The 27987-nt window shown below is 40.6% G+C and overlaps 1 protein-coding gene across 1 annotated transcript; it reads right to left on the bottom strand.

Moving 5' to 3' along the window:
* Positions 1 to 482: 482 nt before the first annotated feature.
* On the bottom strand, positions 483 to 27238 carry LOC309617715 (uncharacterized protein; the record flags this gene model as incomplete). The annotated part of the gene is made up of 3 exons (XM_082370232.1): positions 483 to 7505; positions 7787 to 7848; positions 27151 to 27238. 3 exons carry the CDS (start codon positions 27236 to 27238, stop codon positions 7284 to 7286), a joined length of 372 nt encoding a protein of 123 aa, XP_082226358.1. The 3' UTR covers positions 483 to 7283.
* Between the last annotated feature and the right edge of the window lie 749 nt (positions 27239 to 27987).

Raw genomic sequence — 27987 nt, 5'->3', positions numbered from 1 at the left:
ACTCTACATTTCCTGACTATCCCTGCCTTACCCATCCTTCCAGGCCCAGCACCACCCCCTCCAAGAAGCCCACTCTAGCTACTCCAGCCTCTGGGATCCCTCCCTGCCATGAAGTTCTCAGCCCTGGCAGTGCACCCCTCGGCACTATGCCTCCTGCTGCCCCCTGAATTAGTCCCCAAGCACCTCAAGGGAAGAACAACAGCTCCCCTGTCCCCTTGGCTCATTGACACCTTCTGGCACAGGATTAAAGCCATCACTCAGGATGAATTGATTAGTTCATCAATTGCTGGACTGGAGGTCAAGAACTGTTAGGAGAACTTAAGCAGTGATAAAAAACTTCAGGGATGTTGGAATCATATAGCATCTACTCCTGTGTCCAGCTTATTGACTCATCATTCTGAACTAGATCTACATGTATGAACATGGATACATTCTAGAAACACTGTTGAATAAAAATAACAAAACTTCAAAGGATATGCTAAACCTACTAGATTAGTCATTAGTGCTATCTACCAATTATTTCCAGCTCTTCCAAGCACAAGATTCCCACCCCTGGGAGCTAGGTGAGGCCATGTGATTTGCTCTGGCCAATGAAATGTGAGAAGTGACATGACTCACTTCTGGGTGGAAGCTATGAAACAGAGCACAAGTCATCATTTTTTCCTTCCTCTCTTGGCCTCTGTCAGCCTGGGTCCCTCAGGGACTCCAATAAATAGAACCCCATTGTAGACACTTGTCAAATATATGCTGGAGTGACAAATAAATGTGTTAAGCCACTGAAATTTTGGAATTATTTGTTATCACAGCATAGCCTAGCCCAACCTGACTGATAAACACACACACACACACACACACACACACACCAATAGATATATTTTTTAGTTTATTTTATGTTTAAAATATTTAAATGTTTATTTTAAAAATATATTTGGGGGCTTCCCTGGTGGCGCCGTGGTTAAGAATCTGCCTGCCAATGCAGGGGACACGGGTTTGAGCCCTGGTTCAGGAAGATCCCACATGTCGCGGAGCAACTAAGCCCTGTGCCACAACTACTGAGCCTGCACTCTAGAGCTTGCAAGCCACAACTGTTGAGCCCATGTGCCACAACTACTGAAGCCTGCGTGCCTAGAGCCCATGCTCCGCAACAAAGACAAGCCACCACAATAAGAAGCCTGCACACTACAACGAAAGTAGCCCCCACTCACCGCAACTAGAGAAAGCCCACACTCAGCAACAAAGACCCAATGCAGCCAAAAATAAATAAATTTATAAATATATATATATATGTATGTATTTTTTTTAGTAGGTCATACGTATTAAACTGGTCATAGGAATGAGTCATGAGATTAGGAGTGGTAGTTGGACTTCAGCTTTATATATAAAACGATCTACTTTAAAAAGTAGGATGGATCGTATTTAATGTTATAATTTTTAAAAATTACAAAACAATATGGTTATGCCCTCTCATATCTTCAACATGTTCTTTCTTTGACGGGCAGCCAGGTAACTGTGTCACGGGGTAAAGACCACAACCCTTGTCCACACACTTGCTCAGCATGGGGGCTCTATGTTCATTTGGGGCCAAGAGTATTCCCAGCCCAGTGCAACAGGCAGACCAGCTAACCACAGTAAAAAGTAGAGCTCTCTGACCAAACTGTGCAGGCTAAACAGCTGCTTCATCATTGTAGACTATAATGTTGCCTTGGGTCTCTGGGAGAGGGGCATTTCTCAGGCTCAGGACAGATTGGGGAGGGGGAGAGTCCATGAGTTCTTGCTGGACATAACATCAGACATACGGTAGCTCTATGTTTTCTCTCTGCTCAGCACCTCTTTGGGGAACCACCCCTCACCCTCACTCAGTCCATCCACTTTGGGGATAGGCACACGAACCAGATCAAGCCACTTGGGAAACCCCATTTCCCTGGCCATAGTGATTGGCACAAGGATGGGGATATCATCAAATCTGGCCAGTCAGAATTCTCCCCAGGACTTTTGCCAGAACTACCCAGAAAGAGGAGTTTCTCCTCTTACTAGGACCACCAGCTGTGAGTATGATATAAGCTTAGCAGTGCCAGAGTTACCTTTGCCAGCCCATGGGAGAATCTGCTGAATGAGAAGCTGACACAGAAGAAAACAAAGCCAAGAACTAGAGAAAAAGAGAAGATTCCTAGGGACAATAATTCATTCCCTGGGTCCACCTGTGCCTAGGCCAGATTCACACACACACATACACACACACACACACATATGCATGCTTGTGTATGAACACACACAAACATACACACATGATCTTTCTAATATCATGAGTCAATCAGTTCCATTTTTTAATATTGTTTTTTAAATTTTGAATCAGTTTTCTGCCACCTCCAAACAAAGACATCTGTCCTGACTCATACCGTACTCCTTTTTCAAAGCTTCTTTGCAGCCCATGTGGTCCTCACACCATCACCATAGAGTGAATGAAACACATATTCCTCCACATGTTTTACCAAGAGGAAACTAAGGCTCAGAGAGAGGAAGCAATTTGTCCCAACACTACAACAGTTAGCGTCATTGCCAGGGCAGACGTCAGCCCAACCACAGTGCCTTGGGTCCCTATTTATACTCCCCATCACTTCGTCACTCTGCTGAGAGCCTTGTGGTTGTGGGTTGATGAGGGCAGGCAGGAACCACACTCTCTTCCAAGCTGGAAACAGGATGGGCGCAGCTTCCTCCCATTAATCTCTCCAATGCAGAGACTCTAAATTAACAGATACAACTAGCACAATCCCTCTCCTGGTAATTCAATCTCTGCTGTTAATCTTTAGGTCACTAACCTTCACTCTGATAATATTCTCCTGTTTAATTTAAGCAGGTCTGCTCACATTGCAATCAGAATCTCTGTCCCATTCTGGAAAGGGTCGAGGGTGGAAGTGGTGCAGGGAAAGGGAGGGAGTTTCTGGACATTTCTCTGACCTTCACTGAATTTTGTCTGATCTCAAGAAAATAACACCACAAGCCTCAGACAATTCTTTGGCCTCAGTTTCCCCAAATGAAAAACAAAGAGTTTGAACTAAACTCAACCCAAAGACATCCAAGAAAGTTCCAGGAGTGGGTACAGCACTTTTTCCTCCTCAACCAGAGCTGCTATGTTTTTAACTGTTTTTTAAGTTTTGTTTTTAATTTCATCAGAAACATATAAATACATTCCCGTTGTAAATATCCAACCAACAAGGTTAAGTTCCCTTGACCACCTCTCCTAATTCTGATTCCCCTCTTTTCACCCTTAGAGGTAACATATTATTTTGGAAGAGTTTTACCTTTCCAAGCCTTTAATACTTATTTATATATATATAAACCCTTAGAAAATGGACAGTATTTGTTTGTATGTGTGAGTTCTTTTAATATTTTTTTAAAAGAAAATAACTTTGACAACTTACTCTTTAACTTGCTATTGGGGCAGTATGTCTTGGAGATAATCCATCTTAGTACCTAGAATTCTACCTCATTCTTTTTAACTGCTACCAAGTCACTTCATTGTCAAGGCTCTGAAATAATAAAACATTTCCCACTTTCCTGTAGTGTTCTTTTTTCTTTCCTGATTTACCAAACCAGAATACCACATAGAATCACATTAAAGGGTTTAATAGATAATAAAAGGAATCATTTGTGAAAGGTAAATGGCATTATGACATGCATTATTTGAAATAAAAACTTCATCTGACTTTTTTTTTTTTAATGTGAGTGTCTCAAAAACACCAAAAAGAAAAGGCGGAGTGTTTTAATCATACTCAGAGGGCAATGTTGCCCTCAGTGGAGCAGACTCACTAGCTTCTCACCAGTTCTGTAAGGTTGCTCCCAGGAGGACCTGAGCTCATTGATTCCGCATTTCCAGGTAATGATGTAACTTCCTTCCAGATTGGCAGCTGCCTTGCCAGCCTACCACTTAATCTGGCCTTGGTTCCAATTTTTCAGATAAAAAGTCAAGAGGAGAGATCACAGAACAAGGTCACTCAGTGAATAGACAATATGTGGCCAAAACTGCAACCTTTTCCTCAATTTGGAAACAAGGCCCATTAAGTCCAGGCTACAGGATCTAGAATGAAGAAAGGAGGAGATGACAACCGATTCTCCTTTGTGTGTCTGAAGCAAGTTACTGAGACTCTGTATAAAAAGCCACTGAGTCAATGTCTCTTTCTATGTGGTGGCGAGCAACAGAAACAGACTGGCAAACAGAAGCAAAACTCAGCAACAACAGAAATAAAACTTGGAAACATCTGGAATAGCTTATGTTATGGAATAAAAGCAAAAGGACAAGGCTTTAGGAAGGATAGGTCCCAAGGAAGATCTGGGTTTCAAAGGAGCAGTCTCTTTGAGGTGTCTTCTCCTGGATGATCTGCTTTCCCAATTTTCTATCCTTATGTCATCTGCTCAAGATTCAGATTCAACTAGCCAAGCTCAGTCACATGCCCATCCTCTGGCTAGGGGAGGGCAGGCACCTTGATTGACAACCTCGTCAGCCCCTGTGGGTAGAGATAGTTTGCAAAGAGAACTCACGGTCCCACTGTTACCAGAAAGAGGAAAGATATATACTGAGGAGGGAAAAACTCGATGTCCACTCAGTTAGACGACCATTTCACAACAATTGACTGACTTCAGTGCCTGATAGAGTTTGGGTAGAGGAGGAGGAAGAAGTGAGTGGAGGAAGAAGAAGACAAAGAAGAGAAGAGGAGGAGGGAAAAGAGGAGGAGGAGGGGGAATCAGGAAAGGTGCTGTGAGGGCCCTAGGGACCTGAGTAGAAGGGTCCACCCTAGGCTGTAGAGCCTTCCCTTTCTGTCTCCCTGGCTAGTAACCATCATTCCATCTGGAAATAATCCTGGTAGTCACCCAGCCTCTGAGCCACCACCTTTGGAAGATCTTTTTGTTTCTGAACATTTCTCTGGCTTTACATGTGTTTGGTCTTAAGAAATTAACTGCAATAAAATATCATGATATTACCCATACCCACAGCCTCAGATCTGCAAAGAGTTGACAAACTTAAAAAAAAAAAAAAAAAAAAAAAACTTGACAGTATAGAAAAGCAGACTGTAGAACATTTTAAAAGCCATAATTTTCTTCCTGTCTTTTTTGTTTGCAAGTTTATAAAAATAACATAACATGGTTGAAATTATGCAATATACAAGGTTTATGACCTGCTTTTCTCACTTACAGTAAACATTTTCCTATGTCACTAAAATTCTTCAAAAACATAATTTCAATGTCTATAGAATATTCTACCTTATAATTACAGTATAATTCATTTAATGCCAATGGTTAAAGGCTTAGAGTCTCTACTCAGAAGGAACTGGGTTCACATCCTACCATTTACTTATTGACCTTAGGCATGTTGCTTATCCTCCACTGGTCTATTTCCCCATCTGTAACATGGAGATCATAATAATACCTCCCTCCTAGGTTGTCGGGACGATTAAATAAGAGGACACATGTGAAGCTCGTGGCACAGGAATACCCATGTTACTGAACTCAGGTCTGGCTGCTTGCCGCTTGAAAATCAATACTTCAGAGGCAAATGTTGGTAGAAAGAAAAGTTGATTTCATCAGAAAAGCCAGCAATCTGGGGAGAAGGTTGACTCATGTCCCCAAAACCAACTCTGAAGATTCTGCTTGGCCGTGATAGTTTTTAAAGGGAATAGGGAAGTAATCTCAGTTAATCATTGAGATAGGAGATCAGATTCATCACCGTCTCCCACTGTGTTCAGGATTGTTGACTCCTTGTGATCTTTCTTTAGATGCTATCTTGTTCACACAGTTTGTTCACAAGATTACTGAAGGGGAAGCTAAGGAAGAGATCTATCTGGTCATCTGTTAATTACTTATTCTTCATTTTTACTTCTTTGGTCTATGGAAAGACCCAACAGGTTAGGCAAAATATTGTGTGATCAGAAGACTTGAAAGGTGTGCTTTGGCTGGAGATGAGTAGAGGATGAGGGCCCCTGGCTTAAGGTTAGTTACAATATAGCTTTGCTAAAGGGATAAGACAGAAAGGGACCTCCTGCAGAGAGCTCTTTCCTGCCAAAAGCTGCTTACACCCAGAGTAAGCACCTATAAATTTTCACTGGTATCATTAGAGGGTTTTTTCCTTCAAATTTTTGCAAATGTAAATGCCTCTGTAATGAAAATCCTAGCACAGAGATCCCTGAAATTAGAATTCCTGCTATGCACTTCTTCAAGTTTCTCAGTACAGTTTGCCAATTCTGTAGTATTATTTACTATAGAAAAAAATCTGCCTATATGTGAACCTGGACAGTTTAAATCCATGTTGTTGGTCAACTGTATTGACAGCAAGTTCTCAATTTGTCTCTGTCTCTGTCTCTCCCTCTTTCACTCTCTCTCCCACAATGTCATCCAGACTCCTGTTTTGATGATGCTCTGTCCCCAGCCCCCACGACGGCTCACTCATCCACAATCCTAGAGGAAACCAGCACCTGGGATCTTGTCACAGAGAAGGAGCCCAAGATTCAAATATCAATTTTGTTTTGCAGTTTAGAGGTTGCTTTGATCAGCCTGCATTAAGTGTCTGCCTTTCACCCTACCTGTTATCTACATACTTTTCTCATTTATCCATCCAGATGGAATAATTTCAGGAGCATTCGTTGCCATTCTGTGCATCATTTAATTTAGTGCCTTTTTTTTTTTTTTTTGAAAGATGTGTGCCTGCCTGGCCCCATCAGTGTCATTTTTCAGTGTTTTGTTTCTATGGCAACTGAAAGATCTATTGTAATCAAATAATTGAGCCCCATTAAATTGCAATCTTCTCAGCCCCACTACAGTTTGCTCTGACTTTTATGCTGTATTATACCGCTTTTCTTCTGCAGCCTCAATCAGGCAGTTGCCATTCATTCTGCTGTGATGGGCAGAGGCCACTCAAAATGCCACTCTAGATGTCTAGAACAGGCATTAAAAAAATTATGTCCACCTCAAACGCCAAAGTCAAAATGTATATGTGCAATTGCCCTTTTAAAAGAACAAAAACTTCAAAGAAATATTTCCCTCAGCAACATTCTCATGTCATAATTGCCCTTGATTTACATATATGACTCCAAATTGGACTAGGCTTTCTCATCTCATAATAATGATAATACTAAAAAGCTACCATATATTGAATACATACTATGTGCCAGGCACTATGCTAAGTCTTTTTTTTTTTTTTTTTGAAGTTTTTAAACTTTTATTTTATATACAAAGAGCTAGTATTGTTTCTGCGTAAGGTAGATGTCCTGGATGACCCATTCAAGGAAGTTCACTTAGTCCGACTTAATGAAGCCAGTGTCTTTTGCGTACCGGTGGAAACACTGGCAGCATATATTGAGGCCATATTTCTGGATCAGAGTGTACTGGTTTGAGCAGACATGGCAAAAGCAAGAACCCTGGCCAAATTTTCTCGGATGGCTCCAGTAGAGCTGCTGGTGACCCACGTTGCTCTCTCGGCTGCAACGAGGAAAAGTGCTAAGATTTTTTTTTATTATCTGTTATTTAGCTTTTGAATAAATAATAAATTACAAGCTTTCAAATTTTAAAAGTGTGGCACATTTTCAGGCATGGAAGCAGAAAGGACATGAGGTCCCATATAGAAACTGTATAGAGGGTTTTGGGCTTCCATGGGCTGTTGGTTACAGGCTGTTCTCCAGGGGCAGATGCTAACACACACACACAGAGCTGGTAGTTTATTTAAGATAGAGCTGGGGCTCCTTGGAAAACATATTCTAAGAGTGAAGAGACAGAGAGAAGTCTGTCCCTTTCCACTCACCTGCTCAATATCCTCTCTAAAAGACAGCCCCACCTTCTTCCTTGGAAACGAGTTCTGACTGCCTGATTAAGAATGCAGAAGAAAAGCAGCATAATACAGTGAAAAAGTCAGAGCAAGAAAAATAGTTGATGAATTGAAGAAAAACACCCAGTCAGAGGTGTGACCAAAATGACAGAGTAGGATGACCCCAAGCTCATCTCCTCCCATAGACACACCTAAATGACAACAATTGATGAGAATGACCTGAAGACGAGCAAAAAAGATTTTTCCACAACTAAAAATGTAAAGAAGAAACCACAACAAGATGTGTAGGAGGGGTGGAGATGCAGTACAATCAAGACCCACACCTCAAAGTTGGCAACCCACAACTGGAGCATATCATAATTGCAGAGGTTGCCCCCAAGGAACAAAGGGTCTGAGCCCCACATTGGGCCCCTTAGTCCACAGATCTTGCACCAGGAAGACAAGCCCCTAGAATGGATGGCTTTGAAGGCCAGCAGGGCTTGAGTACATGAGAGCCAGAGGGTTGTAGGAAAGAGAGACTCCACTCTTAAAGGTCACCTAGAAAATCTCACAGGCTCTGAGTTCCAGCACAGAGGTAGTAATTTGAAAGAAGCCTGGGTCAGACCCACTTGTTGATCTTCAAGGGCCTCCAGGAGAGGCAGGAGACAACTGAGACTCCCCCTGGGGACATAAATGCTGCTGGCAACCATTTTGGGGAGCTCATTCTACCATGAGGACACTGGTGCTAGAAAGTGCCATTTTGGAGTCTTCCCTCTAGACTATTAGCACCAGGGGCTTACCTGCTCACCAGTGGGATGGCACCAGTTCTGGGACCCCCATGCTACACAGCCAGCCACATGGGAAGCTGACCCACCCACCAGTGAGCCAGTAGCCACTGCATGAGGCAGGCCTGGCAGCCAACCAGGCCGGGGTCCAGCCCCACTCACCAGCACAGCCACAGTACTCAGCCCCACCACAACAGAAGGGCCCATGCAGCCCACATAGGGTCAATTCTAGAGCATATAGCTCTGGTGACCAGAGCGGAGCACGCTGCTGGGCCCCATAGAATGTCTCCTACAGAAGGCCACTTATCCAAGAACGGGAAACACAAATGACCTACTTAACACAAAAAAATAAACCTTCCAAACTCTGTACTATGGAATAGAAAGAGTACGGAGGCAGGGTGCTGGTAGAGGGAGCTTTCCCTTTTTACTTTATGTAACTTCTGTATTGTTTCAATTTTTTATAAAATTTTGTGTAATAAAAACATTTTAGTTGAAATATTTTTTTGAAAACAAGAAATGAAAAAGAATAAAGCCACCTAGTCTTCCCTTCTGTGTGTCTCCTTTACTATTCACACAAAATACTTCACTTCTGACACTGCTGTTCAACAAATATGTAGGGAGTTTTCCCCACAACTGGCACTCCTCTGTGACACCAGTTGAGTGTCCTACAATTTAATTAAATTACGACACTGTATACCCAGAGATAGCATCAGATCCCACATGTTCAGGGCTCAGTCCCACAGGACTTGCCCCATCCCAACTTCAGACACCGATCTCAAGTCCAGGTTGCCACCTGTGCTTTTGACTAACCCACTATAAACCAGAGGTTCCCATGACTCCCTCCTCGGGCTCAATTAATTTGCTAGAGCCACTCACAGAACTCAGGAAAATAGTTTACTTATGTTTATAGTTTTATTATTAAAAGGGTATGATAAAAGATATAGATGAACATCAGATGGAAGAGATGTGTAGGACAAGATATGGGGAAAGGATATGAGGCTTCCATGCCCCATCTAGACGTGCCATCATCCCAGTACCTCTACATGCGCACCAACCTGGATGATCTCCAAACCCATACTCTTGAGATTTTTATGGAGGATTTGTCAGGTAGGCATGATTGATCATTAACTCCATTTTCAGCCCTTCTTCCTTCTCAAGAGAGTCGGGGGTGGAGCTGAAAGTTCCAAGCTTCTAATCGTGGTTTGTTTTTTCTGGTGACCAGCCCTCATTCAGGAGCCATCCAGGAACCCACCCAGAGTCACCTCATTACAACAAAAGACATTCCTATCACCAAGGAAATTACGAGGGTTTCAGGAGCTCTGTATCAGGAACCAGGGTTAAAGACCAAATATTAGAACAAAAGATGCTTCTGGTTCTCTTATTACTTGGGAAGTCACAAGAGTTTCAGGAGCTCTGTGCCAGGAACCAGGGGCAAAGACCAATACATATGTTATATTACCTCACAGTTGGCCTCTTCTTTGGGGAGGCTTTGTGTGGAACACGATGTCATCTCTTTGTTCCTACAGCTGCCTTTGCTGGAGCTGCTGTGCCATGCTAACTGCTTTGCACAGGTTCTCACATACGATCCCCATAACCAACCACTATTACAGTGGTTCCCAAATTTTGCAGCATGCTAGAATCACCTGGGGAGCTTTAAAAACTCCCAATGTCCAGCCACACCTCATACCAATTAAACCAATTAAACTCTGGGGATGAGAATCAGGCCTCAGTATTTTTTAAGAGCCCCAAGTGAGCAGCCACGTTTGGGAGCCATTCCTCTATTATCATCCCCTTTACAGATGAAAAAACTAAGACTCAGTGTGACTAAGGTTCCACAGCTGGTGGGAATCTCAGAGCTAAGACTGAAATTCTCTTCTGGAGGACTTCAAAACCCACATAATTAGCCACCAGGTGGAACTGCCTCAAAGCCACTCAAAACTCTCCTGGTACATATCAGACATCAGCATTCAAAGAATGGAGGGGACTTGTCTGAGACTACATTGCTCACTGGCGGCAGAGCTGGGACTGGAGCCTAGTTAGAAGGTCACCAATAGGCTAAAGTGGCATCAATTGGTATCATGAGAGGGACAGAGCCCATGGATGAATGCAGTCCAAACCCAAACCACTCACATCCCCCCTCCTTCCTCCTCTTATAGAAATGGTATATGCCTCCTACCTCACCTCTGTCCTCTCAAGTTGGGGACAAGGCAACCAGTGTGTGTGTGTTGGGGGAAGGGGAGGTGGTCACTTAAGGCTGAACTGGGCCAGAGAAGAAAGAGGAGACTGAGAAAAAGCCAACAGAGCCAGGGACATGTAGGAGGACTGAGCCTGTACTCCAGCCCCAGCGGATCCCACAGCTGCTTCTTCACCCAAGTTCATTTTCATGCCCCCTAAATAACAGAACACAAAAGGCTTTTGTCTCCACCTGTTTGCCTGACTCAGAGCCAAGCAACTTCTCTCTGTATTCCTAAACAGCCTCCCCTGTGATTTCAAGCACAGGTCTTGAAATAATAGACTCAGAAATACATAACAAAGGAAGGAAAACAGAAACAGAGCTCTGATTATGCTCTAGGACTGAGAGAACACATCAGAAGCAACACACTTGTCAAAGCCAAATCAGCTCCAGAAGCTAAACTGTAGAATCAGAGATTCTTGGGACAGAGGAGACCTCTGAGATCATCTTGCCATTTTGCCTGTGACATTATATTAGAATTCTCCAGAAAGACAGAACCAGATATATCTATATATCTCCTATTATAAAAGAAGGAATTGGCTCGTGCAATTGTGGAATTATGGAGGCTGAGAAGTCCCCAAATCTGCAGTCAGCAAGCAAGAATATCTGAAAACCAGAAGGGCAGGTAGTATAAGATCCAGTCTGAGTTCAAGCCCAAAGTCAGGAGAAGACCAATGTCCCAGCTCAAAGACAGTCAGGCAGAGAGTGAATTCTCCCTTCCTCTTCCTTTTCTTCTATTCAGGCCTCCAATGGATTGGGTGAGGCCTACGCATATTGGGGAGAGTAATCTACTTTACTCAGTCTACTAAATCCAATGTTAATCTCATCCAGAAACACCCTCACAGATATACCCAGGATAATAATTTAATCAACTATCTGGACCAGTCAAGTTGAAAGATAAAATTAACCATAAGAAGACATATTCCTCTCCTCACTGCAATACCCCATCCAGACTTGGCTTACACACACCTCCAGTGTTGGGGAGTTCACTGCCTCCAGGGAAGCTCATTCCATCATTGGAAAACTCTGACTATCAGAAATCCCATCCTTACACTGAGCGGAAATTTTCTCCCCCCAATCTCTGCTCATTGGTTCTATTGAATTTTCTTCAAGTTCCACAAATATTTACTATTTTCAGAATCTCCAGTGCCAGAGAAATAGGTTCCAGAGAATGGTGCCTCCTCTTAACTCTGCAGAGAGCCAGCCTCTTTACAAGACGTGGCCTAGTTATTGCTAGGAAATCTCAGCCCTCCCCTGATGAGGATCCTGTAAAGTAGACACTTTTACATTTTTGCTGCCCAGCGTCTACTTGCCCCATTTTAACAATGTCCTGATTTCCTTTTGGGGAATGAGCTCTCCTCCACTGTGTGGAGTCTTGGTAGGAGCGTAAATCAAGGATCCTACCACCCACTGAAGAAGGCAAAGCGACCAAGCCTTTCCCCTTACCACCTGGCACAGCCGGGAGAAGGCATGTGGCCTAAGTGTGGCTTGGTCAAGAGCCCCAGAAGTCCCTCCAACAAATGTCCTTTTGCTTAATTTAGACAGAGTTGGTTTTTGTTGTTTGCAGCCAGGGAAACTAAGGCAAGGACCTGGTTCTGGGGAATAGGGAAACACAACTTGCTAGGATATAAGCCCAGGAGGTAAGAGTGTTCAAAAGCAGATTTTAACCATTTCCAGGTTATGCCAAGGCCCACACTGGGCATGAAGAAATAGGTAGGAACCATTAGCTTCTCGATTTAAACTTCCATCTCCCAAATATTTATAAATCATACATCTGACAAAAGACTTAAATCTGGAATATACAAAGAACATGGGCAACTCAATAAAAAGATACAAACAATCCAATTTTTTAAATGGGCAAAAGATTTGAATATATATTTCACAAAAGAAACTATATGATGGCTATTAAGCACATGACAAAATGCTCAATATCATTAGTCCTTAGAGACATGCAAATAAAAACCACAATGATATACTAATTCATACTCACTAGGATGTCTACAATGAAAAAGACAGATATAGTAAATGTTGGTGAGGATATGGAGAAAACAGAATACTCAAGTACTTCTGGTGCAGTCACTTTGGAAAATAGTTTGACCTTTTCTTAAAAAGCTAAACCTAAAACTTCCATACAACCCAGCAATTCTACTTCTAGGTATCTACCCAAGAGAAGTGAAAACATAAGATCACACAAAGATCTGTATACAAATGGTCATAGAAGCTTTATTCGTAATAGCCAAAAAAAATGAAAACAATCCACACGTCCATTCTGGCGAGTGGATAAATAAAATGTGGTATACCCATGCAACGGAATGCTCAGTGATAAAAAGAAGGAAGTTATGATACATACTACAAATCAATGAGCCTCAAAAACATTATGTTAAAAAGAAGACAGACAAAAGGCCACATGTTGTATGATTCCATTTACATGAAATACTCAGAAAAAACAAATCTATAGACAAGTAGAAGATTAATGATCACTTCTGGCTGAGGATAGGAACAGGGATTGATTGTAAATGAACATGAAAAATCTTTTTGGGGTGATGGAAATATGTTCTAAAAGTGGATTTTAGGGAGACCTTCAAGATGGTGGAAGAGTAAGACGTGGAGATCACCTTCCTCCCCACAAATACATCAGAAATACATCTACATGCGGAACAACGTCTACAGAACACCTACTGAACGCTGGCAGAAGACCTCAGACCTCCCAAAAGGCAAGAAACTCCCCATGTACCTGGGTAGGGCAAAAGAAAAAAGAAAAAACAGAGACAAAAGAATAAGAATGGGACCTGCACCAGTGGGAGGGAGCTGTGAAGGAGGAAAGGTTTCCACACACTAGGAAGCCCCTTCTCGGGCAGAGACTGCGGGTGGCGGAGGGGGGGAGCCATGGAGGAGAGCACAGCAACAGGGGTGCGAAGGGCAAAGCGGAGAGGTTCCCACACAGAGGATCGCTACCGACCAGCACTCACCAGCCCGAGAGGCTTGTCTGCTCACCCGCTGGGACGGACGGGGGCTGGGAGCCGAGGCTCGGGCTTCGGAGGTCAGATCCCAGGGAGAGGACTGGAGTTGGCTGCGTGAACACAGCCTGAAGGTGGCTAGTGGGCCACAGCTAGCTGGGAGGGAGTCCGGGGAAAAGTCTGGACCTGCCTAGGAGGCAAGAGACCATTGTTTTGGGGTGCGCGAGGAGAGGGGATTCAGAGCACCACCTAAACGAGCTCCAGAGACGGGCACGAGCTGCAGCTATCAACGCGGACCCCAGAGACGGGCATGAAATGATAAGGATGCTGCTGGAGCTACCAAGAAGCCTGTGTGCAAGCACAGGTCACTATCCACACCACCCCTCCCAGGAGCCTGTACAACCCGCCACTGACAGGGTCCTGGGATCCAGGGACAACTTCCCCTGGAGAACACACGTGCGCCTCAGGCTGGTGCAACGTCACAGTGGCCTCTGCCGCCGCAGGCTCGCCCGGCATTCCGTACCCCTCCCTCCCACTGGCCTGAGTGAGTCAGAGCCCCCTAATCAGCTGCTACTTTAACCCCGTCCTGTCTGAGATGCCCTCAGATGCCCTCAGGCGACCTACACGCAGAGGTGGGGTCAAATCCAAAGCTGAAGCCCAGGAGCTGAGCAAACAAAGAAGAGAAAGGGAAATCTCTCCCAGCAGCCTCAGGAGCAGTGGATTAAAGCTCCATAATCAACTTGATTTACCTGCATCTGTGGAATACCTGAATAGACAACGAATCATCCCAAAATTGAGGCAGTGGACTTTGGGAGCAATGATATATATATATTTTTTCCTTTTTCTCTTTTTTTTTTTTTTAATGGGAATTATTTATTTATTTTTTATTTTTGGCTGTGTTGGGTCTTAGTTTCTGTGCAAGGACTTTCTCTAGTTGTGGCAAGTGGGAGCCACTCTTCATCGTGGTGCGTGGGCCTCTCACTATCACGGCCTCTCTTGTTGCGGAGCACAGGCTCCAGACGCGCAGGCTCAGTAATTGTGGCTCACGGGTCCAGCTGCTCCGTGGCATGTGGATCTTCCCAGACCAGGGCTCAAACCCACATCCCCTGCACTGGCAGGCAGATTCTCAACCACTGCGCCACCAGGGAAGCCCCCTTTTTCTCTTTTTGTGAGTGTGTATGTGTATGTTTCTTTGTGTGATTCTTTCTCTATAGCTTTGTTTTTACCATTTGTCCTAGGGTTCTGCCTGTCCTTTTTTTTTTTTCAATAATTATTTTTTCTTTTCTTTTCTTTTCTTTCTTTCTTTGTTTCCTTTTTTCTCCCTTTTCTTCAAAACCGTGTGGCTGACAGGGTCTTGGTGCTCTGGCCGGGTGTCAGGCCTGTGCCTCTGAGGTGGGAGAGCCGTGTTCAGGACATTGGTCTACCAGAGACATCCCGGCTCCACATAATATCAAATGGCAAAATCTCTCTCAGAGACCTCCATCTCAATGCTAAGACCCAGCTCCACTCAATGACCAGCAAGCTACAGTGTTGGACACCCTATGCCAAACAACTAGCAAGACAGGAACACAACCCCACCCATTAGCACAGAGGCTGCCTAAAATCATAATAAGGTCACAGACACCACAAAATGCACCACAGGACGTGGTCCTGCCCACCAGAAAGACAAGATCCAGCTTCATCAACCAGAACACAGGCACTAGTCCCCTCCACCAGGTAGCCTACACAACCCACTGAACCAACCTTACCCACTGGGGGCAGACACCAACGGGATCTACGAACCTGCAGCCTGCAAAAAGAAGACCTCAAACACAGTAAGTTAGGCAAAATGAGAAGACAGAGAAATACAGAGCAGATGAAGGAGCAAAGTACAAACCCACCAGACCAAATAAATGAAGAGGAAATAGGCAGTCTACCTGAAAAAGATTTCAGAGTAATGATAGTAAAGATGATCCAAAATCTTGGAAATAGAAGGGAGAAAATATAAGAAACATTTAACAAGGACCTAGAAGAAGTAAATAGCAAACAAACAATGATGAACAACACAATAAATGAAGTAAAAATTCTCCAGAAGGAATCAATAGCAGAATAACTGAGGCAGAAGAATGGATAAGTGAACTGGAAGATAAAATAGTGGAAATAACTACTGCAGAGCAGAATAAAGAAAAAAGAATGAAAAGAATTGAGGACAGTCTCAGAGACCTCTGGGACAACATTAAACGCACCAACATTCGAATGATAGGGGTCCCAGAAGAAGAAGAGGAAAAGAAGGGGACTGAGAAAATATTTGAAGAATTTATAGTTCAAAACTTCCCTAATATGGGAAAGGAGATAATTAATCAAGTCCAGGAAGTGCAGAGAGTCCCATACAGGATAAACCCTAGGAGAAACATGCCAAGACACCTATTAATCAAACTATCAAAAATTAAATACAAAGAAAAAATATTAAAAGTAGCAAGGGAAAAACAACAAATAACAAAAAGGGAATCCCCATAAGGTTAAGAGCTGACCTTTCAGCAGAAACTCTGCAAGCCAGAAGGGAGTGGCAGGACATATTTAAAGTGATGAAAGGGGAAAACCTACAACCAAGATTACTCTACCCAGCAAAGATCTCATTCAGCTTCAACGGAGAAATTCAAAACTTTACAGACAAGCAAAAGCTAAGAGAATTCAGCACCACCAAACCAGTTTTACAACAAATGCTAAAGGAACTTCTCTAGGCAAGAAACACAAATGAAGGAAAAGACCTACAATAACAAACCCAAAACAATTACAAAACTGGTAATAGAAACATACATATCGATAATTACCTAAAATATAAATGAATTAAATGTTTCAACCAAAAGACATACACTGGCTAAATGGATACAAAAACAAGACCCATATATATGCTGTCTACAAGAGACCCACTTCAGACCTAGGGACACATACAAACTGAAAGTGAGGGGATAGAAAAAGATATTCCATGCAAATGGAAATCAAAAGAAAGCTGGAGTAGCAATTCTCATATCAGATAAAATAGACTTTAAAATAAAGACTATTACAAGAGACAAAGAAGGACACTACATAATGATCAAGGGATCAATCCAAGAAGAAGATATAACAATTGTAAATATTTATGCACCCAACATAGGAGCACCTCAATACATAAGGAAAATGCTAACAGCCATAAAAGCGGAAATCGACAGTAACACAATAATAGTAAATTTTAACACCCCACTTACACCAAGGCAGAGATCATCCAAAATGAAAATAAATAAGGAAACACAAGCTTTAATTGATACATTAAGCAAGATGGACTTAATTGATATTATAGGACATTCCATTCAAAAACAACAGAATACATTTTCTTCTCAAGTGCTCATGGAACATTCTCCAGGATAGATCATATCTTGGGTCACAAATCAAGCCTTGGTAAATTTGAGAAAATTGAAGTTGTATCAAGTATCTTTTCCGACCACAAAGCTATGAGACTAGATATCAATTACAGGAAAAAATCTGTAAAAAATACAAACACATGGAGGCTAAACAGTACACTACTTAATAACCAAGAGATCACTGAAGAAATCAAAGAGGAAATCAAAAAATACCTAGAAACAAATGACAATGAAAACACGATGACCCAAAACCTATGGGAGGCAGCAAAAGCAGTTCTAAGAGGGACATTTATAGCTATACAATCCTACCTTAAGAAACAAGAAACATCTCGAATAAACAACCTAACCTTACACCTAAAGCAATTAGAGAAAGAAGAACAATAAAACCCCAAAGTTAGCAGAAGGAAAGAAATCATAAAGATCAGATCAGAAATAAATGGAAAAGAAATGAGGGACACAATAACGAAGTTCAATAAAACTAAAAGCTGGTTCTTTGAGAAGATTAAAAAAATTGATAAACCATTAGGGACACTCATCAAGAAAAAAAGGGAGAAGACTCAAATCAATAGCATTAGAAATGAAAAAGGAGAAGTAACAACTGACCCTGCAGAAATACAAAGGGTCACGACCGATTACGACAAGCAACTATATGCCAATAAAATGGACAGCCTGGAAGAAATGGACATATTCTTAGAAAAGCACAACCTTCCGAGACTGAACTAGGAAGAAATAGAAAATATAAACAGACCAATCACAAGCACTGAAATTGAAAATGTGATTAAAAACCTTCCAACAAACAAAAGCCTAAGACCAGATGGCTACACAGGCGAATTCTATCAAACATTTACAGAAGAGCTAACACCTATCCGTCTCAAATTCTTCCAAAATGTAGCGGAGGCAGGAACACTCCTAAACTCATTCTACGAAGCCACCATCACCCTGATACCAAAACCAGACAAAGATGTCACAAAGAAAGAGAACAACAAGCCAATATCACTGATGAACATAGATGTAAATACCCTCAACAAAATACTAGCAAAGAGAATCCAACAGCACCTTAAAAGGATCATACACCATGATCAAGCGGGGTTTACCCCAGGAATGCAAGGATTCTTCAATATACGCAAATCACTCAACGTGATACACCATATTGACAAACTGAAGGATAAAAACCATATGATCATCTCAATAGATGCAGAAAAAGCTTTCAACATAATTCAACACCCATTTATGATAAAAACCCTCCAGAAAGTAGGCATTGAGGGAACTTTCCTCAACATAATAAAGGCCACATATGAGAAACCCACAGCCAACATCGTTCTCAATGATGAAAAAATGAAACCATTTCCACTAAAATCAGGAAAAAGAAAAGGTTGCCCACTCTCACCACTATTATTCAACATAGTTTTAGAAGGTTTAGCCACAGCAGTCAGAGAAGAAAAAGGAATCCAAATCAGAAAAGAAGTAAAGCTGTCACTGTTTGCAGATGACATGATACTATACATAGAGAATCCTAAAGATGCTACCAGAAAACTACTAGAGCTAATCAATGAATTTGGTAAAGTAGCAGGATACAAAATTAATGCACAGAAATCTCTTGCATTCCTATACACTAATGATGAAAAATCTGAAAGAGAAATTAAGGAAACACTCCCATTTACCATTGCAACCAAAAGAATAAAATACCTAGGAATAAACCTACCTAAGGAGACAAAAGACCTGTATGCAGAAAACTATAAGACACTGATGAAAGATTAAAGATGATACAAACAGATGGAGAGATATACCATGTTCTTGGATTGGAAGAATCAACATTGTGAAAATGACTCTACTACCCAAAGCAATCTACAGATTCAATGCAATCTCTGTCAAACCACCAGTGGCATTTTTCACAGAACAAGAACAAAAACTTTCACAATTTGTGTGGAAATAAAAAAGACCCCAAATAGCCAAAGCAATCTTGAGAAAGAAAAACGGACCTGGAGGAATCAGGTTCCCAAATTTCAGACTATACTACAAAGCTACATTAAGACAGTATGGTACTGGCACAGAAACAGAAATATAGATCAATGGAACAGGATAGAAAGCCCAGAGATAAACCCACGCACATATGGTCACCTTATCTTTAATAAAGGGACAAGAATATACAATGGAGAAGAGATAACCTCTTCAATAAGTGGTGCTGGGAAAACTGGACAGCTACATGTAAAAGAATGAAATTAGAACACTTCTGAACACCACACACAAAAATAAACTCAAAATAGATTAAAGGCCTAAATTTAAGGCCAGACACTATAAAACTCTAAGAGGAAAACATAGGCAGAACACTCTATGTGATAAATCACAGCAAGATCCTTTTTGACTCACAACCTAGAGAAATGGAAGTAAAAACAAAAATAAACAAATGGGACTTAATGAAACTTAAAAGGGTTTGCACCTCAAAGGAAACCATAAACAAGACGAAAAGACAACCCTCAGAATGGGAGAAAATATTTGCAAATGAAGCAACTGACAAAGGATTAATCTCCAATACTTACAAGTAGCTCATGCATCTCAATATCAAAAAACAAACAACCCAACCCAAAAATTGGCAGAAGACCTAAACAGACATTACTCCAAAGAAGATATACAGATTGCCAGCAAACACATGAAAGAATGCTCAACATCACTAATCATTAGAGAAATGCAAATCAAAACTACAATGAGGTATCATCTCACACCAGTCAGAATGGCCATTATCAAAATATCTACAAACATTAAATGCTGGAGAGGGTGTGGAGAAAAGGGAACCCTCTTGCACTGTTGGTGGGAATGTAAATTGATACAGCCACTATGGAGAACAGTATAGACGTTCCTTAAAAAACTAAAAATAGAACTACCATATGAACCAGCAATCCAACTACTGGGCATATACCCTGAGATAACAATAATTCAAAAAGAGTCATGTACCACAATGTTCATTGCAGCTCTATTTACAATAGCCAGGACATGGAAGCAACCTAAGTGTTCATTGACAAATGAATAGATAAAGAAGATGTGGAAAATATACACAATGGAATATTACTCAGCCATACAAAGGAATGAAATTGAGTTATTTGTAATGAGGTGGATGGACCTAGAGTCTGTCGTACAGAGTGAAGTAAGTTAGAGAGAGAAAGACAAATACCGCATGCTAACACATATATATGGAATGTTAAAAAAAATGGTAGCCTCATCTACCAGAGGGCAGACAGCAGAAGCAAGAAGAACTACAATCCTGCTACCACTGGAACAAAAACCCCATTCACAGAAAGAGTGACAAGAACAAAGGCAGAGGGGTATGTACCAGATGAAGGAACAAGATAAAACCCCAGAAAAACAACTAAATTAAGTGGAGATAGGCAACCTTCCAGAAAAAGAATTCAGAATAATGATACTGAAGATGATCCAGGACCTCGGGAAAAGAATGGAGGCAAAGATTGAGAAGATGTAAGAAATGTTTAATAAAGATCTAGAAGAATTAAAGAACAAACAAACAGAGATGAACAATATAATAACTGAAATGAAAACTACACTAGAAGGAATCAATAGCAGAATAACTGAGGCAGAAGAACGGATAAGTGACCTGGAAGACAGAATGGTGGAATTCACTGCTGTGGAACAGAATAAACAAAAAAGAATGAAAAGAAATGAAGACAGCCTAAGAGACCTCTGGGACAACATTAAACGCAGCAACATTCACATTATAGGGGTCCCAGAAGGAGAAGAGAGAGAGAAAGGACCTGAGAAAATATTTGAAGGATTATAGTCAAAAACTTCCCTAACATGGGAAAGGAAATAGCCACCCAAGTCTGGGAAGCGCAGCAAGTCACATACAGGATAAACCCAAGGAGAAACACGCCAAGACACATAGTAATCAAATTGGCAAAAATTAAAGACAAAGAAAAATTACTGAAAGCATCAAGGGAAAAACGACAAATAACATAAAAAGGAACTCCCATAAGGTTAACAGCTGATATCTCAGCAGAAACGCTACAAGCCAGAAGGGAGTGTCGTGATATACTTAACGTGATGAAAGGGAAGAACCTACACTTAACATTATTCTACCGGCAAGGAACTCATTCAGATTTGATGGAGAAATCAAAAGCTTTACAGACAACCAAAAGCTAAGAGAATTCAGCACCACCAAACCAGCTCTACAAGAAATCCCAAAGGAACTTCTGTAAGTGGGAAACACAAGAGAAGAAAAGGACCTACAAAAACAAACCCAAAACAATTAAGAAAATGGTAATAGGAACATACATATCAATAATTACCTTAAATGTGAATGGATTAAATGCTCCAACCAAAAGACACAGGCTTGCTGAATGGATACAAAAAAAAAAAAGACCCATATATATGCTGTCTACAAGAGACCCACTTCAGACCTAGGGACATATACAGACTGAAAGTGAGGGGATGGAAAAAGATAGTCCATGCAAATGGAAATCAACAGAAAGCTGGAGCAGCTATACTCATATCAGATAAAATAGACTTTAAAATAAAGAATGTTACAAGAGACAAGGAAGGACACTACATAATGATCAAGGGATCAATCCAAGAAGAAGATATAACAATTATAAATATATATGCACCCAACATAGGAACACCTCAATACATAAGGCAACTGCTAACAGCAATACAAGAGGAAATCAACAATAACACAATAATACTGGGTGACTTTAACACCTCACTTACACCAATGGACAGATCATCCAAAATGAAAATAAATAAGGAAACAGAAGCTTTAAATGACACAATAGACCAGATAGATTGAATTGATATTTATACGACATTCCATCCAAAAACAGCAGATTACACTTTTTCTCAAGTGCACAAAGAACATTCTCCAGGATAGATCACATCTTGGGTCACAAATCAAGCCTCAGTAAATTTAAGAAAATTGAAATCATATCAAGCATCTTTTCTAACCACAATGCTATGAGATTAGAAATCAATTACAGGGGAAAAAACATAAAAAACACAAACACATGGAGGCTAAACAATACGTTACTAAATGACCAAGAGATCACTGACGAAATCAAAGAGGAAATCAAAAAATACCTAGAGACAAATGACAATGAAAACACGATGATCCAAACCTATGGGATGCAGCAAAAGCAGTCCTAAGAGGGAAGTTTATAGCTATACAAGCCTACCTCAAGAAACAAGAAAAATCTCAAATAAACAATGAAACCTTACACCTAAAGGAACTAGAGAAAGAACAAACAAAACTCAAAGTTAGCAGAAGGAAAGAAATCATAAGGATCAGAGCAGAAATAAATGAAATAGAAACAAAGAAAACAATAGCAAAGATCAATAAAACTAAAAGCTGGTTCTTTGAGAAGATAAACAAAACTGTTAAACCATTAGCCAGATTCATCAAGAAAAACAGGGAGAGGACTCAAATGAATACAATTAGAAATGAAAAAGGAGAAGTTACAACAGACACCGCAGAAATACAAAGCATCCTAAGAGACTACTACAAGCAACTCTATGCCAATAAAATGGACAACCTGGAAGAAATGGACAAATTCTTAGAGAGGTATAACCTTCCAAGACTGAACCAGGAAGAAATAGAAATTATGAACAGACCAATCACAAGTAATGAAATTGAAACTGTGATTAAAAATCTTCCAACAAACAAAAGTCCAGGACTAGATGGCTTCACAGGTGAATTCTATCAAACATTTAGAGAAGAGCTAACACGAATCCTTCTCAAAGTCTTCCCAAAAATTGCAGAGGAAGGAACACTCCCAAACTCATTCTATGAGGCCACCATCACCCTGATACCAAAACCACACAAAGATACTACAAACAAAGAAAATTACAGACCAACATCAGTGATGAATTATAGATGCAAAAATCCTCAACAAAATACTAGCAAACAGAATCCAACAACACATTAAAAGGATTATACACCATGATCAATTAGGATTTATCCCAGAGATGCAAGGATTCTTCAATATATGCAAATCAATCAATGTGATACACCATATTAACAAATTGAAGAATAAAAACCATATGATCATCTCAATAGATGCAGAAAAAGCTTTTGACAAAATTCAACACCCATTTATGATAAAAACTCTCCAGAAAGTGGGCATAGAGGAAACCTACCTCAACATAATAAAGGCCATATATGACAAACCCAGAGCAAACATCATTTTCAATGGTGAAAAACTGAAAGCATTTCCTCTAAGATCAGGAACAAGACAAGGATGTCCACTCTTGACACTATTATTCAACATAGTTTTGGAAGTCCTAGCCACAGCAATCAGAGAAGAAAAAGAAATAAGAGGAATACAAATTGGAAAAGAAGAAGTAATACCGTCACTGTTTGTAGATGACATGATACTATACATAGAGAATCCTAAAGATGCCACCAGAAAACTGCTAGAGCTGATCAATGAATTTGTAAAGTTGCAGGACACAAAATTAATGGACAGAAATCTCTTGCATTACTATACACTAATGATGAAAAATCTGAAAGAGAAATTAGGGAAACACTCCCATTTACCATTGCAACAAAAAAGAATAAAATACCTAGGAATAAACCTACCTAGGGAGACAAAAGACCTGTATGCAGAAAACTGTAAGACACTGATGAAAGAAATTAAAGATGATACCAACAGTTGGAGAGATATACCATGTTCCTGGATTGGAAGAATCAATATTGTGAAAATGACTATAATACCCAAAGCAATCTACAGATTCAATGCAATCCCTATCAAATTCCGAAGGCATTTTTTACAGAACTAGAACAAAAAATTTTTAAATTTGTATGGAGACACAAAAGACCCCGAATAGGCAAAGCAGTCTTGAGGGAAAGAAACGGAGCTGGAGGAATCAGACTCCCTGACTTCAGACTATACTCTAAAGCTACAGTAATCAAGACAATATGGTACTGGCACAAAAACAGAAACATAGATCAATGGAACAAGATAGAAAGCTCAGAGATAAACCCACACACTTATGGTCAACTAATCTATGACAAAGGAGGCAAGAATATACAGTGGAGAAAAGACAGTCTCTTCAATAAGTGGTGCTGGGAAAACTGGACAGCTACATGTAAAAGAATGAAATTAAAACACTCCCTAACACCATACACAAAAATAAACTCAAAATGGATTAGAGACCTAAATGTAAGACCAGACACTATAAAACTCTTAGAGGAAAACATGGGAAGAACACTCTTTGACATAAATCACAGCAGATCTTTTTTGATCCACCTCATAGAGTAATGGAAATTAAAACCAAAAATAAACAAATGGGACCTAATGAAACTTAAAAGCTTTTGCACAGCAAAGGATACCATAAACAAGACGAAAAGATAACCCTCAGAAAGGGAGAAAATATTTGCAAATGGATCAACGGACAAAGGATTAATCTCCAAAATATATAAACAGCTCATGCAGCTCAATATTAAAAAAACAAACAACCCAATCCAAAAATGGGCAGAAGACCTAAATAGACATGTCTCCAAAGAAGACATACAGATGGCCAAGAAGCACATGAAAAGCTGCTCAACATCACTAATTATTAGAGAAATGCAAATCAAAACTACAATGAGGTATCACCTCACACCAGTTAGAATGGGCTTCGTCAGAAAATCTACAAAGAACAAATGCTGGAGAGGGTGTGGAGAAAAGGGAACCCTCTTGCACTGTTGGTGGGAACGTAAATTGATACAGCCACTATGGAGAACAATGTGGAGGTTCCTTAAAACACTAAAAATAGAATTACCATATGACCCAGTGATCCCACTGCTGGGCATATACCCAGAGAAAACCGTAATTCAAAAAGACACATGCACCCCAATATTCATTGCAGTGCTATTTACAATAGCCAGGTCATGGAAGCAACCTAAATGCCCATCGACAGACGAATGGATAAAGAAGTCGTGGTACATATATACAATGGAATATTACTCAGCTATAAAAAGGAACGAAATTGGGTCAATTTTTGAGACGTGGATGGATCTAGAGACTGTCATACAGAGTGAAGTAAGTCAGAAAGAGAAAAACAAATATCGTATATTAACGCATATATATGGAACCTAGAAAAATGGTACAGATGAACCGGTTTTCAGGGCAGAAATAGAGACACAGATGTAGAGAACAAACGTATGGACGCCAAGCGGGGAAAGCAGCGGGGTGGTGGGGTGGTGGTGTGATGCATTGGGAGATTGGGATTGACATGTATACACTGATGTGTATAAAATTGATGACTAATAAGAACCTGCTGTATAAAAAAATAAAATTAAATTTAAAAAAAATTTTTAAATGGTTATAAAGAACCTAGGGGCAGGACAGGCATAAAGATGCAGACATAGAGAATGGACTTGAGGACATGGAGAGGGAGAAGGGTAAGCTGAGATGAAGTGAGAGAGTGGCATGGACTTATATATATTACCAAATGTAAAATAGATAGCTAGTGGGAAGCAGCTGCATAGCACAGGGAGATCAGCTCTGTGCTTTGTGACCACCTAGAGGGGTGGGTTAGGGACGGTGGGAGGGAGATGCAAGAGGGAGGAGATATGGGGATATATGTATATGTATAGCTGATTCACTTTGTTATAAAGCAGAAACTAATACACCACTGTAAAGCAATTATACTCCGATAAAGATGTTAAAAACTAAAAATAAAAATAAAATAAGTGGATTTTATAACTCTGTAAATTTACTAAAAATCATTGAATTTTACACTTAAAAATGAGTTGCTTAATGGTATATAAATTATATATCAAGGACTCTTTTTTAAAATCCCATTTCTCATTTCTGGGAAGAAGTCACAGATAAGTAGCTGCTTTCTACCCACTGTATCTGACATTAAATGTTATGTCTCTGGTGTGAAGAACATGTAAATTCCTAAAACAACAGAACTAGAAGGGCTGTTATGGCAGTATTAGTTGAATTCTCTTTGTTTAAAGTGACAAAAATCCAACTCAGAATGGTTTAGTCAAAATAGCAGTATCAATTATCTTACATAACTGAAAATTTCAGGGGCATGTTGGTTTCAGACACAACTGCATCCAGGGGCTCAAACGGTGTCACCAGTACTTTCTTCATCTCCTTCTCTCTTTCTCTCAGTTCAGATTTCCTCCTATGTCAGTTCTTGTATCCATGAGATGGCCCCAGAAAGTTCTCCCAATGCAGCAATCCCAAAGAAAAGAGCTCCTTTTCTCCAGTAGTTTCCACAAATATCCCAGGTTGACTCTTACTAACCCAACAAAACACATTTTTATCCCTGATTCAATTGGCAGTCTGGTACACATGCTTGCCCCACATACATGGATTGAGAGGAGGAAAAAATATAATCATCAGAAGAGGATTGGATGCTTGGCAGGCAAAAACAAGAGATGTTCAATATAGAAAACATCTAGTTACACCCTGAGGCCAATAGAAAGTTGGAGGCTTGCCTAAGGCAGCAGGGAAGCACAGAGGAGTGTGGGCATCACGTGCTTCCCCAAATTCAAAAGGCAAGCGTTTTTCAGCCTCCAGTGAGCAATGTGAATCAGCACCATGGAGAGCAGACTCTCCTACTTTATCTTTGCAGTCCTGGGCCACATAGAGCTGGTGGCCAAGTCAAAGCTAAATCCCATTCTGGACCTCTTTCCACTACCCTTTGCTATTCCCTGTTATAAAGTGAGTGTCCCCTATTGATTTTCAAAAATAAAGCATTAGGAGGCACACTTTCAGTTTTTAGGCAAAGTATACTGGAATCTGCAGTTGGCAGTGGTCATGAAGTCTGAAAGAAATCTGGGCCCCCGCCTAGAGAGATCCCAATCAGAGACTCAGGGCAAGTATGGAGGTTGGACATTCACTTCCATCAGGAGGAAAATCAGCCAAGGCCCCCACCTTTAGCCCCAATATAGGAGAGAGAAGAGAGAAAGTGTCACTACACTCAGTGTTACCACTTTTCACCTCCCACTTACTCAATCCACTAAAATATGACATCCTGACCTGGCACTACACCAAGAAAGTCTCACCAAGTTCACCTCCATCTTGCTGAATCCAATTTAGTCTGTGGTTTTTCATATTGCCTTTCCTTGCAGTAGCATTTGCCCTCTTGGCCATTCTTGCATGCTTAAAGCAGTCTCTTCACAGACTTCTGTGACACATTGCTCTCCAGATTTTGCTCCTATCAGTTTGGCCTCTCATGCTCAGCCAGCTGGCAGACCCACTCTCCTCTACTGGACCTTAAATGATGAAATTCCTCAAGGCTCAGTCCTAAAATCTTTTTTTAAAAACAGATTTATTTGGATATAATTCACATATCATACAATTCACCCATTTAAAGTGTACAATTCAATGGTTTTTGGTATATTTAACTTTTTAAATTGTGGTAAAATGTATATAACAAAATTTTACATTTTAACCATTTTTTAGTATACGATTCAGCAGCACCAATTACATTCACATTGTTGCATAGCCATCACCACCATCTAATCCAAAACCCTTTCATCACTCCAAACAGAAACTCTGTAACCATTTAACAATAACTTCCCATTTTCCCCTCCCTCCAGCCTCTGGTACCTCTGTTGTCCTTTCCATCTCTATGAAATTGCCTAGTCTAGGTTCCTTGGATAAGTAGGATTATACAATATTTGTCCTTTTGTGTCTGCCTTATTTCACATAACATAATGTTTTTGAGGCTCACCTATGTTGCAACATGTATCAGAACATTATTCCTTTTTATTACTGAATAATATTCCACTGTATGTATGTGCCACATTTTGTTTATCTTTTCATCTGTTGATGGATACTTGGGTTGTTTCCACCCTTGAGCTATTGTGAATAATGCTGTAATGAACATTGGCATACAA

Source organism: Balaenoptera borealis (genome assembly GCF_965194805.1).
Source record: "Balaenoptera borealis genome assembly, chromosome: 19".
Classification (NCBI taxonomy): domain Eukaryota; kingdom Metazoa; phylum Chordata; class Mammalia; order Artiodactyla; family Balaenopteridae; genus Balaenoptera; species Balaenoptera borealis.
Note: the sequence above shows the minus strand (reverse complement) of the source record. Positions and strands in the feature narration are given on the sequence as shown.